Source organism: Orbicella franksi, chromosome 10 (genome assembly GCF_964199315.1).
Source record: "Orbicella franksi chromosome 10, jaOrbFran1.1, whole genome shotgun sequence".
NCBI lineage: Eukaryota > Metazoa > Cnidaria > Anthozoa > Scleractinia > Merulinidae > Orbicella > Orbicella franksi.
In genome coordinates this window covers 16,233,186-16,248,490 of record NC_138154.1, presented here as the reverse complement: position 1 = coordinate 16,248,490, position 15,305 = coordinate 16,233,186, and the positions used below count along the sequence as shown (strand labels likewise).

The 15,305-nt window shown below is 38.8% G+C and overlaps 2 protein-coding genes and 1 pseudogene across 2 annotated transcripts; 1 reads left to right on the top strand and 2 right to left on the bottom strand.

Moving 5' to 3' along the window:
• Nucleotides 1-246: 246 nt before the first annotated feature.
• On the bottom strand, nt 247-3,626 carry LOC145500122 (uncharacterized). The gene is made up of 3 exons (XM_081479609.1): nt 2,352-3,626; nt 1,180-1,550; nt 247-418 (listed from the first exon to the last, which is right to left on the bottom strand). The coding sequence occupies exons 1-3, from the start codon at nt 3,450-3,452 to the stop codon at nt 247-249; spliced, it is 1,644 nt and encodes a 547-aa protein (XP_081335735.1). The 5' UTR covers nt 3,453-3,626.
• A 47-nt stretch (nt 3,627-3,673) lies between these two features.
• On the top strand, nt 3,674-5,213 carry LOC145500121 (uncharacterized). Its single transcript, XM_081479607.1, has one exon. The coding sequence runs from the start codon at nt 4,335-4,337 to the stop codon at nt 5,211-5,213; it is 879 nt and encodes a 292-aa protein (XP_081335733.1). The 5' UTR covers nt 3,674-4,334.
• Nucleotides 5,214-11,409: 6,196 nt separating this feature from the next.
• On the bottom strand, nt 11,410-15,073 carry LOC145500120 (uncharacterized; annotated as a pseudogene).
• Nucleotides 15,074-15,305: the final 232 nt, after the last annotated feature.

Here is a 15,305-nt window from a genome sequence, read left to right as displayed (position 1 = left end):
AACGCTTATTCTGCATAGTAGCAGATTTTGCATCCTGGAAAGCAGAACAACTTCTCTAAAGATGCTCACTGGAGCCACAAAAATGACACAAAGTAGAAGGAACACGGGCATTAGGATAAGGTGCACTACATCGGGAAACCGAGAAACTCCCACCACGACGAGAGTTGCCTGGATTACCAAACTGATTAGCATTAAAACGCCTCCAGCCCTGAGATGAGGAGGGCCTCTGATCAGGCTGCATTTGCTTCAAGAGCTTGTTGGTTTTCTCAAGGACTTTACTCTTGACAGGATCATGACTTCATCAAGGACACACTCGTACTCTCTTGCCTTGTCATGATTATTAATCTTCACAACCTTAACGAGAGCCTTCAGGTCAAGGATAGCATCCTCAGGATCAGAATGCGTCGTTTCTATTTTCCTGTGAAGAGTTTGGAGAGCCAGGGATACAGAATTTGACTGGTTGTTACCCTCCAACTTTTTGAGCCTTTCCTCTGAAGCTTTCCAGTTTAAAGCAAAACAAAAAGGGGAGTAACTGCAGAATACCCTGCCATTTCAAAGCTGCTTCCTTGAAGACTGCGGATACATGGATACGTAGTGGCGAACACCACCCCTCTCCTAAATATAATCCAAGTGTATATGGAAGTGGATACGCGGATACGTGTATACGTGGTGGCGAAGACCACCCCTCCCCTAGAAATGATCCAAGTGTATATTGAAGTGGATACGCGGATACGTGGATACGTGGTTGGGAAGAGCACCCCTCCCCTAGAAATAATCCAAGTGTATATTGAAGTGGATACGCGGATACGTGGATACGTGGTGGCGAACACCAGCCCTCCCTTAGAAATAATCCAAGATTCGAAGTATTAATGGACGAAGATACTTTGATCCATGAAGTGTAAAATGTTTAAAATGTTTAATATTTAAAACCATTTTGACTGTAGCACGCCAATCTGAAATGTAATAATCACATTAACTAATGAAAACTTTTTCGAAAACTATATGTGAAAATATTTTACATAGTTTATATTGATTGGAAAATGTTCTTAACCGATGGAACCAGAATATCATTTACGACAAAATTAGTTCAAAAAGATATGGGAATGTGTTGTACATAGTTCGTATGATCGTCGTTAATCACTGAAAAAGCCTGAGGGTACATGGCCTCTTGATTCTAACCCTCTCTTGATGGCAGGAGTGACACTGCGATGCGTTGGTAACTGGTATCTTTGCCGAAACTCTGTTTGTGAGCACAGATCACTCGGCCATGTTATTGAATCTGGGTTATTCTTCACAAAAACTGTGACAGGGTTTGTGGTTCGCGGGATCCTGAAGGAAAAGATTTTTCCCATTCCAGAGTTTTCCAAACTGACTATGGCATCTCGAAATTCTGCTTCCGCAATCCCACGCAACTTTCGAGTGGCGCTCTGCTTGAATGCCCTGAAGGTGAAGACAGGTCCGGAGAATAGGATGCAGGCGGTCTTCACTGCTAATGCTGTCGGCTGCGGTTTTTCGTCGTCCAGTGTTGGTGTTATCAACTCGCCCAGGAACTAAAAATATCACATAAAAAAGGGGGACATGTTTGTTTTTGTGGTCAAAAAAATACAGATGTGCGCTATTATACTCGTATGAATTGGAAAGCGTGGTCGTTGTTTTAAAGAACGAATGATTTGTATTCACATTTTTTATTGCTAGGCGCGCTCTTAGGTTCTTCGCTGTGTGATCTTAGGGTAATTTTTTTCGAAGCACAAAATCGGTTGGAAATTCTTTGTGAAATGTGCTATTTTAGCTTATTTTACGTAAACTATCATTTTTAAAACGGAAAACATACATTCTGTTTAGCTCTGTTGGGCTCTGACTCTTAAAAGAACGTAGAATGTACTCTCCATGTTACGGGTTATTATTTTCCCTTGGTAAAGTAGTCGTTAAAAGACAACACTGCGTACGGTGTAGCAAGCACAATGCATAGGTACGCCATTGTGACATTATTTAAAATTACGTGCATTTCAAATTAGTTACCGACTGGGTACGGCGTAAGCGGTCTCGTGGTAATTCGTGTGTATGGCAGGGTATGTACGTGGGGGAGAAATTGCAGAATACCCGGCCACTCGAACTATAAACAAATCTTTAAGCCTTGCTACGCGACTACACAGTTTGTGTATTACTTTCTTTTTTCACGTTTTTAGAACGAGAAATTGACACTTCGCTACTTACGTGACTATGGCTATTCGGCTGCGCGTTTTTGGATGTTATCACGTTGTATTATAAAGGAAGAACTGTGTTTTGTTTACATGTTTTGTATCTCAGAGAGATAGGATGAGGGGAAGTGAAATACTATGTACAATGCTTACCTCAACAAATATTTCTTTCTGTGATTCGGCCCAAGTAACGTAATCAATGGCACTGAGGAGTGTTGATCTTTCAATCTTGTCTGCTGACGGTGTGGGTTGTGTATGCTCGAGAAGTTGCGAAGCGACATGGTTGAAGATATGGAGTGCGGCAGCTACGCACAGAATTACGTCGATCTTTTTTGTCTTTGGCGGGGTCCTGCCTTCTGTAATGGCTTCATTGACTTCTGCAATGAACTCTTCATTGAGACCGTTGACAGTGTCATTTGCCTCTTGCGTCAGTGTGTAGCTTGAGCGCGATGTATGCAATCTAGCGATTTCTATGAATATATCTTCACAATTTGAAAGGGCACTTTCCTTTAATGCTTCCACTGCTTGGTTCGTTTCTTGTGGGGATGGCCTGAGGCATTTTGGAAATGTTATTAAAAATCGGTCAATAAGACCGTGTCCCTGGTCTAATAGCGTGACAAGGCGGGCGGCAAACGGAACTTGTGTAGCACCAAGTATGGAAAAAGGCGTGTTTGATGCAATCTCGCGCGTTCTTTCTGTGGCGTACCTGTATGAAGCTTCCTCTCCAGAAAATAGCTGACACAGAACTTGCACGTCTCCAGTGGCGTTCTCTTCGTCGGACTTCAGTAATTTAAATAAGACATCGTAAATCTCACCGGACAAGAGGAATCCCTTTTTGTTGTCAGCGATTGTCTTTATAAGTCCTGAGGATGTGCACTTTTGAATTACTGGAGATGAGGAATCTGTTTCCCTGACCACTGCAACCATCGGAGAAACAGCACATTCTTTAATGGCTTGTGATTTCCCTGTCGTCGGTGGACCAACGAAGATTGAATAGATGTTTAGAGGCATCTCTTGTGTGCCAGTGACAAGTGTACTTGCTGATCCAGCAATGAAAGTTGTCGTGGTGATAAGACTTGTGGATACGTATCCTGGATTAGTGCTCAAGGAATGAGACTTGTTGACGATGAAGTTCCAAACATTAGGCAGAAAAAGTTTTTCGAACGGATCCGGGAGCGCGATTAAACGTTTTTGAAGTAGTGCCCAGGTGCTGTCTGGTTGTTTTCGCAACTTCGCAAGACGAGAAGAAGACATCTTTACAAGATCAAGTAGTTGTTAGTATTGCCAGTGCAGCTTGACTATGGGCGAGAGAACGTTGTGTAGGATTTATTTGTCGGCATGTTAGCGTATCATTTGCTTTGTTGTTTCTATTGTTGAAACGCTATAGGGGCTTATTGTGTCATAAATGTGCGAAACATGTCATTTTTTTTTTTTTGACACCAAAAATGAAAAATTGTTAATAATTACAGATAATGAATTTGAAAACATAAAGAGGAATTAGAGTAAAAAGGTATGGAAACAAGGTCATATTTATATGTTTTATTTGTAGGAGGTTTCCGTGCTATTGAATTACCGAGGTGCGATAAAGTTAAAGAGAAAGTTGAATTGTATAAGAACGTACGTTTAATAATATTACCGTGAGTTCGTGTGGGGGTAAATGAATATAACAAAAGGAAAGCTATCTAAACCATAAAATATTGTCTTTGGTTGTTTGACTGGGCTGATTTCAATTATTGTTACAGCGCAAAGTTATTGTTTGGGTTTTGCCTGTGCCCAGTGGGATTGGTGGTATTGTTTGTTGATGAAGAATAATAGAAGCTGTAACAAATGTCTTCTCTTATGACAAAGCGTGCGAAGATATTGTAGGTGTAATAAACAGAAAGCGGAAGGAATATTATTGATCATTTGTTGTAAATTTTGCATATGAAAAATAGGATAAGGACATCTTTTAATGCGCTATACGTTTATCAGATGTCTTATAACAAAGCGTGTGAAGTTATTGTCGGTGTAAGAAACAGAAAGCGAATGGAAATATTAATGGTCATTTGTTGTCAATTTGCATTCGGAAAACAGGATAAGGACATTTTGTAATGCGTTGCACGTTTATCAGAAGCGTAAAGAGAAAATTGGAAGAAAATGTACTCTGTGACTCATAAAAGAAAAATAGGAATACAAGTTGGGTGCGCGGCCGTTGAGCGTAAAGAAATAGGTGTACAATGTTCACATTCTATAGGAAGTTATGGAAGGCGTAATAACGAAACTGGTTTCTTGACGTATGATGAACTGCTTCGAAATCACCTTTGGACGAAAGACTACACCATTGAATGGTTAAAAAAAGAAAAGCTTCTTGCGACAAATCGTATATGTGACATTTGCTGTTCCGAAATGAAGCTTCGAGAGTGCAGTGACCGTTCTGATGGTTATGTTTGGGAATGCAGGAGGCAAATTGGACGAAAAAGGCACAGAACAGAAAAGAGCATCAGAGAAGGAAGCTGGTTTGAACAGTCCAACCTGTCCATAGAAGAGGTTATAAAATTTACGTACTGGTGGAGCCAAGGATTAGAGCAATGGCAAATTAAACAGCAACTTGGCCTTGGCTCCCACACTGCAGTGGACTGGGACATGTTTTGTCGCGAACTTTGTGAAGTGACACTGTTTGAAAACCGAGAGAAACTTGGAGGACCTGGAAAAGTTGTACAAATAGACGAATCGAAGATTGGAAAGAGAAAGTATCATCGCGGGCATGTAGTGGAGGGACAGTGGGTTTTCGGCGGAATCGAAGAGGAATCGAGAAAGTGCTTCATTGTATGCGTGGAAGACAGGACTGAAGGGACATTATTGAAGCATGTACAAGAATGGATTGAACCAGGCACCACCATAGTGAGCGACTGCTGGAAAGCGTATGTGAACCTAGATAAGTACGGATACATTCACAAAACTGTAAACCACTCTGTAGAGTTCGTTTTCCTGAGGGTTATGACACAAATAAACAGGAAGGACACTGGAGGCAGATGAAAGTGAACCTTCCTACGCATGGAAGGAAGAAAGAACATTATTCGTCATATCTGGCCGAATTTATTTGGCGGTATGTTAACCGTGGAAAAGATTTGTTTATCGTATTTCTGAAGGATGTTGCACGTGTTTACAAATTAGAATAGTTGGACACGAAAGTTTGCTTTGAACTAGTATTTCTGATAGTATTTCTGACTAAACGATAAGTGTAATGGTAAAATTGTATTTCTGACAGAACGATCAGAGTAATCCTTTGTTTTATAACCGTTGAACTAGAATTTGTGACTAAAGGATAAGTGTAATGGTGAAATAGTATTTCCGACAGAACTATTAGAGTAGTGTTCTGTTTTTTAATCCGCGAAGTTCATATCCGCGTATCCGCGTATCCGCGTATCCACTCCTATTGCTCATAGCTTCGTCCCCAGGGTCTCTTTTCTTTCCATCCTCGTATCCGCGTATCCGCGTATCCAGTCAATTTTGAGGGTTAGCTTTGAAGTGGCAGGGTATTCTGCAGTTAAGCCCAAAAAGGAAGCGGTAAAAATTTAACAAAGTCTCCCTATACACTAAGTGACCCTGCTTAGTTTAGCTGTACTAGTTCAAAAACGCCACAGTACCAAAACATGGTGGACAAAACGGAAACAATGAGACCGATGATTTGCAAAAGGTGAGAAAGCATTTGCACTCGAGTGATAAATCTTGCTAAGTCACAGTGGACTAAGAGAAACACTCGCTCTTGAGTGGAAAACACCCACACTCAAGAAAAGAGCAGAAAAGCCTTAAAACGAAGGGATCTCTCAAGGTTTCTGGGAAACCACTCGATTTAGAAACGAGACTCGATGGGATACCATTACGATCGAGACTTGTTTCAGTGAGCGGAACCGAGTCTCGTTTTTCCGGAATCGAGACTCGTTTAGTAAAAACAAACAAAAAAAATAATATGAAATTAATTGACTATTGATAATTAATGATTAATTTATCATGTTTTAAAGTAATTATTAATTTTAAAAAATAATATGCGATTAAAAAAATTAGGAGCAGTTCTTTTCCCCATTGCCGTTCATCTTAAAATGTCGTAGACGCCGACCACGTGACCACAAGAAACGGAAGTTCTGCTTTAGGAGTTGGGAGACTGGGTTCGGGAATGCGCAATACTGTCGCATTTTCAACTCAATGCCAAAGTGCCCAGCTTGATAGATTTATGATCAGACGTTGACATTTTCATATAAGCATATATCAAATTTAATTTAAAATGCATGTTGCACTTCTTCTGATGTCATTATTTTTCTTCCGCTGGCTTTGATTTGTCTTTCGTAAACCGAGTATTATAATTGCAAAATGGAAGATAAGAAGAAGCTGTTAGCGAACTTTTTTGCTATAATTTTGCATGCATAATGTTTTTCTCAAAATCACCCTCCCTCTTCCTGAAAAGTCAAATGGTCCACCCCTATGGCGATCTCTCTCCCACCCTGCAAGCAGAGCCTTTTCTTACGGTACGTATGCTTTGAACAAGGTGTTCTCTCTCCCAGAGCCCACCTGGAATTTGGGACGTATAGTTTTCGTGACGTGTAGGATGGTTGAAAACATATGAAATTCTGCATCCGCTATGACTGCTCTAATAACCCCCAGTGGTACTGCCGTGCTAAAATCAGTAGCCAATTAAATTTTTTTGCAACACTGTATTACAGAGGTCCTAGATTTCTGTGAAACCATTTAAATAGAGATTAGTTGATTTACATGAAAATGTTCGCGAAGGAAAAAGTCATTTTCACTCCAATGATTTCCCTAAAGCTTGTTTAATCCTGTTTATGAATGACCTTCACTACAAATTTAACACACACGTATTAAAAACTAGAGAAATAGACCATGTTGCTCTCCAGATAACATTTATTTCATAAATAAGAACATCAGCACAAATATTTGTAGACCGTTGTACTCTAGTTTATCATTACAACACTCATTATCACTACAAATTTTAGGTAGCACAATAAGAAATGATAAAGATGTTCATAGAATCACGATCTTGGGAACCGAATGCAAAACTTCGCAATACGCGGATGATACGACAGTGATTTTAGATGGCTCACAATCTTCATTTTCAAGAACTCTATACTTGTTTGACGCATTTGGCTCTATGTCCGGCTTGAAAGTTAATTACGATAAAACGGAAGCCCTCTGGATCGGCTCATTCAAAAAGTCTAACACTATGTTATTTTCTAACAAACATATAACATGGACTAATTAAAGGAAAAGTCTACGCCTCAGGAGTCTGGTTTTCGACTTTAGAAGAAAACGCTTTTTACGTTAACTTTTCCGAAAAAATCGAGAGAGTAAAAAACATCCCAAACAGGTGGTCTGCTAGAAGATTAAAGTTATTCAATGTGCATTTCAAAATGTTTTGAAATCGAGAATCACGAATGAAAAAAACTTCAATCACGCTTCACATAAAACGTTTGAGGAAGCCTCTTTATAGTGATTGTTGTTTTAAATCAAAGGCTAACGTAATAAATAATAAATTTGACGTTTAGGTCTCCATTTTCATCTACCCATTCCGTGAAATTTTTGATGTTCACCCCCCACATTTCTCTCTCGCTGATAGTTTTTTTATCCATACTATGGAAAGCCTCCTTTCTGTCTCCTGGCATCATAACAATCCTAGGTAGGGAAAAAATATTTTGACTGATAAGTAATGGTAATAAGACTGAGTGGAGTCCAATTAGGTCTGTAATCACATGAGTTGATTTAAACTATAACTTTGAATGTGATTAGCTTATTGAACTGTCTGATAACAAACTGTCCGATAACAACTTGGCAAGTGAATAAGTGGAAAATATACTCCTTGTCAATATAAGTTGGACTCGTGAGAGGCTCCTTTTTCCCTGTTTGTTCTGCCGCCCAGGTTTGGAAATCACTGATTGTCCAGCGGAACGCAACCACCCTCTCCTCCTTTAACTTTATTGATTCCTTGTCACACTTCTGAAATTTACAATTCCAAAGTTAAACAAAAAAGGACGGGGATGCTCCTCGGGAATTTTGAAAAAAACTCTATTGGGCACCAAGATCCCGTTTGGTGGGCGTGGCTTGAAAAATTTTTATCCCTTAGAGGTCAGTCATTTTCATAATTTTTAAATTATAGCGATAAAGACAATTGTAAATGAGAAAACTTAAAAATTAGGTACCATGTATGCTCCCGCTGTGGACCTTAAAAATCCGCTTTTTTAACCCCTAAAAGATAGGACGAGCAACCCCCGCCATTTTTATATGGATTCTCCCTAGGGAAATTACTTAAGGCAAAGTTGTATCTATATATTTTTGAAATTCGTATGCAATAAAGGTTAAGTATTAATTTGTTCTTACTTTTCCATGAATTAGTTGGTGCAGCCGTTGTATTTCGCCCCCTTGAAGACGGTAATGCGAAGTTGCTGCATCGTTGATGTGCTCCTTGATGTCTCTGCGCTTCATTATTCTTCCACACCCTTCCACGTTACATTTCACAGCTTTTTCCTCGCACTTATGCGTGTGGAGAATGATGTTGCTTCTATAATAAGAAAAACACAAATTAAAAGAAAGAGAAGTCAATCTCGGATCTCTTAGTCATAGCTTATGAAGAGAAGTTATGACAACATTATCTAGGGCATACACAAACAGCACCTGAACAAGAGGAGAAGAAAAAAAGAAAACCGCAGAAACTCTAATGAAAGAAAGAGGAAGCGGACTGAAAACAACGTCCAACGTTATTTTAGAGCAGAAGGAAAGTTAGTAATAAATCTGTATCCTGTCTACTATGATTGTTCTATAGCATTTTTAATATTAAAACATTATGCCATTTGAAATTTTTAAGAAAATATTTCACCTTACCCCCCTTTTTTCCCCTTAGTTTTTGGAATGTCCCCCTTCGAAAGCCATTTTTTTGCATTTCCCCCCCCCCCCAAAAAAAAATCCCGCCAGCCTCCCCTACCTCGTAAAAAATGAACAGCCCTTAAGTCAGTCGTTGTATTAAAAAAAAACATACCTTGGGAATGATTCACCACAGCCCAGCGGACATTCTATGATAGCATTAGCGCAGTCCACATTCTGGTGGTCCGGCAATGATTCCCATATAACTGTCCTTTCGCATTCTGGACACGGTACCTTTCTATTGGGACACACAGCAGCGTGTGCGGCCATGCCTTCTCGGATTTCCGTGCGATAACAAGCAACGTTCGGGCACTCCATATCCAATTTTGGACATTGCACATGATGTGGTGCTGCATTTTCATAGATGCCTTCCCATCCGCAGTCCCTATTGCAAGACTTGATGGGCAATGCTCTGGTGATTTGGTGCAAGGCGATGTTATTTTTCAGTGATTGGCCATCGAAATAAACACGGCATTTAGGGCATTTGCTTCGTGGACCTTTTACTTTAACGAGCTCTTCGATACAGTCCTTGCATCATCCAGAATGGCCACAGCTCAAACTAACCGGTTTCAACATTGGGAATGTCCCAAGTGATGAACTTTCTGAGAGTGAACTTTCAACTACACTACTAGGTAAAAACAATACATAGAATAAAATAAGAAAGCATCAGTGGTTGAGGGACTTCAAAACAGAGTTTTGACTTCATACTTGAACAACTTATCACATATCACATCATCTGTTAGTCTAATTTGCAAAAGAAATGGAAACAAAAAGGAAAACACCTTTTTTATTTTGAAAACCCTTGTTTTGTACTTGAAAGGCACTTCAATACAAAATCAAGCCAATGTGTGAATAGAAAGTTGAAATACTTGAACAATAGTTGTGTAATTTTAATGAAGAGAACTGGAAAAACAAAGAATTGTATCACAAAGTTAAATGCCTGCCCATAGTAGCTTATAATTGATGTACAAATGACACACCAAAAAGTCCACAAATGAACAGCTACAGTGTATGGAACATTATGCATCGCAGAGAATATCATATGATAAAAGGTATCCACCCATCTGCCCTGCATGCCAGAGGGTTATTAAATTGGTACATTTCTAGTTGCAAACTCAAATTGAGGTAATGTTATTTATATGAAGCAACTTGATTAATGCAGGTAATGGAAACAGATGATAATTGATAAAGCAAATGCATATTGCTTTAGCTTTTGAAACAACAAAATTTGTAATAATTATGGTACACCTTGTTTACCACAGATGCCACTCAAGAGGAACAACTACAGGAAAGAACGGATGAGGAGAAGAAGGAAGAGGAAAGGGAGGAAGAGGAGAAGGAAGGGGAAAGAAAAGAAAAGGAGAGAAAAGAAGAAGAGAAGAAGGGAGAGGAGAGAAAAGAAGAGAAGGAGGAAGAGGAGAGAAAAGAAGAAGAGAAGAAGAAGAGAAGAAAGAACAGGAAGGAAAGGAAGAGGAGAAGAAAGAACAGGAGAGAAAGGAAGAGGAGAGAGACCAGGAAAAGAATGAAGACTTGAAGAAAGAACGGTATTCAAGAAATGAGCAGGAAAATAAAGAAGAGGAAAGGAAGGAAGAGGGAAAGCTACAAAGGAAAAGGAAAAAAGGCAAAAGGTCTAATGCCGAAAGAAAAAGGTTAAAAAAAAATAAGTAATGGTAACAACATATAGAATATTAGGTGAGGGAGATGTTTTAACACTAGAATGATAGAGTAGTGAGTATTTTGTCTGATGCATAGACAAACACACAGTTAATAGACCAATCTTGATATAAGCATCCCTCAAACTCAATGCGAATTTTTCCCCTACGTATAGAGTTCTAAAGCGGTGACGTCACGTTACTATGGTGCCAAAAAACTCAGTTCTAAACAAAGGCCCAAAACGTGACCGACGCCATACCAAATGTCGGCCCTCTCGATCGCGTCGTTCATTTCTTTCTTCGGGGAAGAGCAGAAGTCAATGAAGAAGGGTGAAAACCATTACAAATCAGGCCATGTGGAGTCATTTACTTACAGTCAGTGTATTTTACGAGGAGACGTGCACGCAAGCATGCGAAACAAAGTCTACAAAGTCACGGTGAGTGGAAATGGTTCCAGAATACTCACTACAGATGCTGCTTCTCATTTATTTGCTGCTTGAAATGCTTTTCAGTGAGATTTTTAAGTAAATAACAGTTCTTTTCCATAATAATTTAATTGTGGAATAACTAGACGCGCAAACTTTGCCGTTGACACGCTTTGTTGTTGAGGTCGTTCAGTGTACATCGATGTGTCAGGTCGTTCGATGCATGGAACTGTTCGTTCGTTTGGAGAAGTCTTTAAAAGTTGCTTTTCGTGCTCCCACGCGTCTTTTTTTCTGATTTGCTAGGTTTGCTTAGATAATGAGAATGCCATAAGATCAAGTAAGTGTGAGTGTCCAGGGGGGAAGTTTAACGAGTGCAGCCACGCTGCTGCACTTTTCATTCACGGCATCTACAACCTCAGCCGGACAGATGTTGAATGCAACTGGAAGAAACGCAAAGCAAATACATCACTCTCTTGGCAAGCCGTTGAAGAAATGTTTCCTCCAACAAAACAGTATTCCTGCTTATCAAGAAACCCTACTCAATCTGATCGGTCTGCAAAATAGTGGCATCCTGACTTTGTTTATGTCTGTGTTTATATATATTTACATAACTGAAGAAGAGTTATTCGACTGACTCAGTTCTATCATATAATGACCATTATATTTGTTTACTGATAACAGGCAAACATCCTTTTTGTACTCAGGTTACTCAAACTCTGTCCCCTCGCACCCCTCTTTGATAAGTGGAAATTGTAAATTTACCAGTGCAGCACATAACTGAAAAATAACATCAGCATAACATCTTAAATAAGATGGGATGAAAGTTAAAATTTTGAAATCCTTTAACCTTGCATTCGCTTTCTCTACATGGATCCTTGCTCTGGCAATGGATTTTTTTTCTTTGCTTCACTTTCAGTGAAAACACCATTATTCAAAAAAGGTGGAATGTTAAGAGAAACATCATTTGGCAAAATGTCATGGATAAGAAAGCCTTTGTCGGCCAAAACCATATCCCCTGCAACAAGATGATTCAACAGACCTGACTGTTGTACTATTGCTTTGTCAGAAATGGACTCAGGGTATGATTTGCTAACAATAGTTATTACTGCGTTTGGTGCGACCCCGACAATTACTTTAAATGAGTTCATACCACTGTAGCTTGAATAAGTAGCATTTTGCAGACTCATTAACCCTGGCGCTGCAATCTCCACATCGGTACAATCAATGACAATTCTTCAAGAAGTAAACTCTGAAAAAGAAGATGGTACTCATAATACATTTTTTTCCCTGGGGGGAATGGTTGTCATGATGTCATGAAATAATACTGAATGCAAAACATGGACGAAAGTGGTGACAATATTAGCTATTGTTGCAACACTGCAACTAAAAAGCTGTGCAAGGTGCAGGTTGGTATAATTTTGTCTTAGTTTCATTAAAGTAATGAAAATCTGGTCCTCAAAATTAATGGACTCTACTTTCCAACCAGACTAATAAACAATACAATCTTTGAATCTTAAAGCGTGAAGTACTACAATGTTAAAAACTTCTTTTGTCGGAAGCCCTGTTTCCATTCTGAGAACCTCTACATTCACTCCCGAAACTGTGTAGTGTTTTTGAGCGTAGCTTTCTTTTTCTTGCATGCCCTGAAGTTCCTCCCTGGCTTGATTTAATTCTGCCTCCCGTATTATCTCATTTGTTGTCTTGTTGCAACTTTCTTGTTTGGTGTCGTTATCAGTGGACTGCTGCTCAGATCCTCTAATTGCCTCAGCCACCATTTCTTGCACAGTCTTCTTTTTAGCTGTTACTTTTTCTTTTTCTTTGGTGGTCCTCCTTCACTAGGAAATATCTTATCTCGATTTCTTTCGTAAATTGTGGGCCCATTTAATTTATTTCCATCCATAAAATGACAGCTGCACACTCTGGAATGCTTGTTTGGTTCTCTGTCTTCAAAGAAACAGATAACAGAACTTAATCCTAAACACTTGGAAAGATTTCAGTAGCTCAAAATTCGTTTCAAAATTTCAACTAACTCTGAAGTCCAAAAGCTCTTTTAAATAGATTAAGTATTCCGAATCGGTGGAAATCGCAAAAAAATTTCTGATGTTCTTTTAAGCAAAACGATAATTATAAGTGCCGTTACAAACCTTATCAGACGGATCCATCTTTTGTGTTCGTCTTTTTCCTTTTTATCACTTGGAAATGCAAAGAACTTGCAATTGTGGCTTTCTGATGAACGATTGCAAAGCAGTACACCATTGTGTCCGTTCCGATAAATTTCTTTGGACAAAAAGCGATAATTTTCAAATAGTACTTGACCTTTTGACCCTCTGTTCTTCTTCGTGGCCTCTTTTGTAATATAACACAGGTTAATAAGCGTTTTGACCTGAAGACAAAGCGGACACAAGCACTACGTGACCCACGCGGAAGAGATTATCCGAGGTGTTTAGAACTGAATTTTGGCAACGTGGCGTCACACTTTAGAACTCTATAGAGGCCAAGTAAAACATTTAATCTATCAAATTTGACCTACAACTGTATTGATCAAGATCAAAACCTGTAGATGGACTAAACGACTGGTTAAAATTCTGGCTTAACTCCTAGTTCAATATTAATTTACATGTAATTACTAGCAATTGTCCGATTGCCATGTTATTGTTTCGGAAAATGGAAAGCAGCACAGAATACAAAGGAAATATTCCATTTGTAAAGAGAGACAAGTAACCTGAAATGTCAGTCAACACCAGCCCTCAAGCTAATTCCCGTGCAAGAGATGCCTGAAGTCTGACCATTACATTTCTGTTATATTTCTGTCCAGTTACATAACTTTCTAATTTACGACAAGTTTTCATAAACTCATATTTTCAAACAGACACCTTACATTTTTGCGTTATATCTATGTGACTGACGTTACGGGCTGAAACAAAAAAGTTGTAAATATGATGTAATGGCCAATTCCACTAGATTTTTAAAACTGTTAAAAGTCGATCAGGTGAAGGGTAACTCAAGTAACATAGAAGCCTGTGCGTGCGCCTTTAAAGTCTTCAATCTCATTCACAGGGGATAAGCCCTGGGAACGACTGATTATAACTGATTTTTACACACAAACCCTCTAACTCTGCAGCATGATAAGTTTAAAATTGCTCAAACTGCATAGCAAAAAGCTACACCTTTTAGGAAAGTTAAGAATTTTAAATCCAAGAGCGAACTTGTTAATCCAATAATTATGTTTATGCCTAATAATTATCAATATCGCTTATGAATAGGCCTTTTGCAACAAACAGTTGGTCATGTGACCAATAATTACTGAACTTTAAGCTACATGCCAGCTGAATGAAATTCAAAAGTGGAAATAGCAATAAATGTTCATTATGCATTACCAATGACTAAATCAGTATGTTCGTGAAAAGCATGTCACCAACTGCTGGCAAAAGTCCTATCTCTCAAATGGAAAAGACATCACAGAGGAAAGGGAAGTCATGCTTAATAGTGTCTCCATTTCTTTTCACCCTATAATTCCCAGGCTATAGAATAACTACCAAATTTACTTACCAAAAAAAGGTATGAAAATATGTTAGGGAATTTTGCAAGCTTATATCTACTGGTTGCGCTGTTTCACTTTGATTTATTAACTATTAGTACACGTACCAACCAATACAAAGGAAAATTCTAGAAATGAAAAATGTTTGAGGACTGTAGCATAACATTTTTGTTGATGTTCAAACATTATTCAAGATCACACAATAAACATTAAGCTTAATGTGGAGTTAACAATGTTTGCTTGTTGAATTTTATATGCAGTTTGTATCGAGTGTGTGTGTGATTATTATTGAAAGAAGTTAACAACCTTGACTTAACAGCTATTAGCTAGCTCACCTCGATAATTTCCTCCCATATTTTTCTAGTTCCTCTTTGCTTTCTTTTGGCAATTATAATTGGCGGTTTACAAATGGCAAATTAAACCAGAGGAAGAAAGATGATGACATCAGGAGAAGTAATGCATACATTTTAAATTAAGCTTTATCTGAGCTTATATGAAAATGTCAGTATCTGGATCTTGCAATACTAAACAGGTGAAAATGCAACAGTGCTGCGCATGTCCCGTACGCGGTCTCCCGACTCCTCAT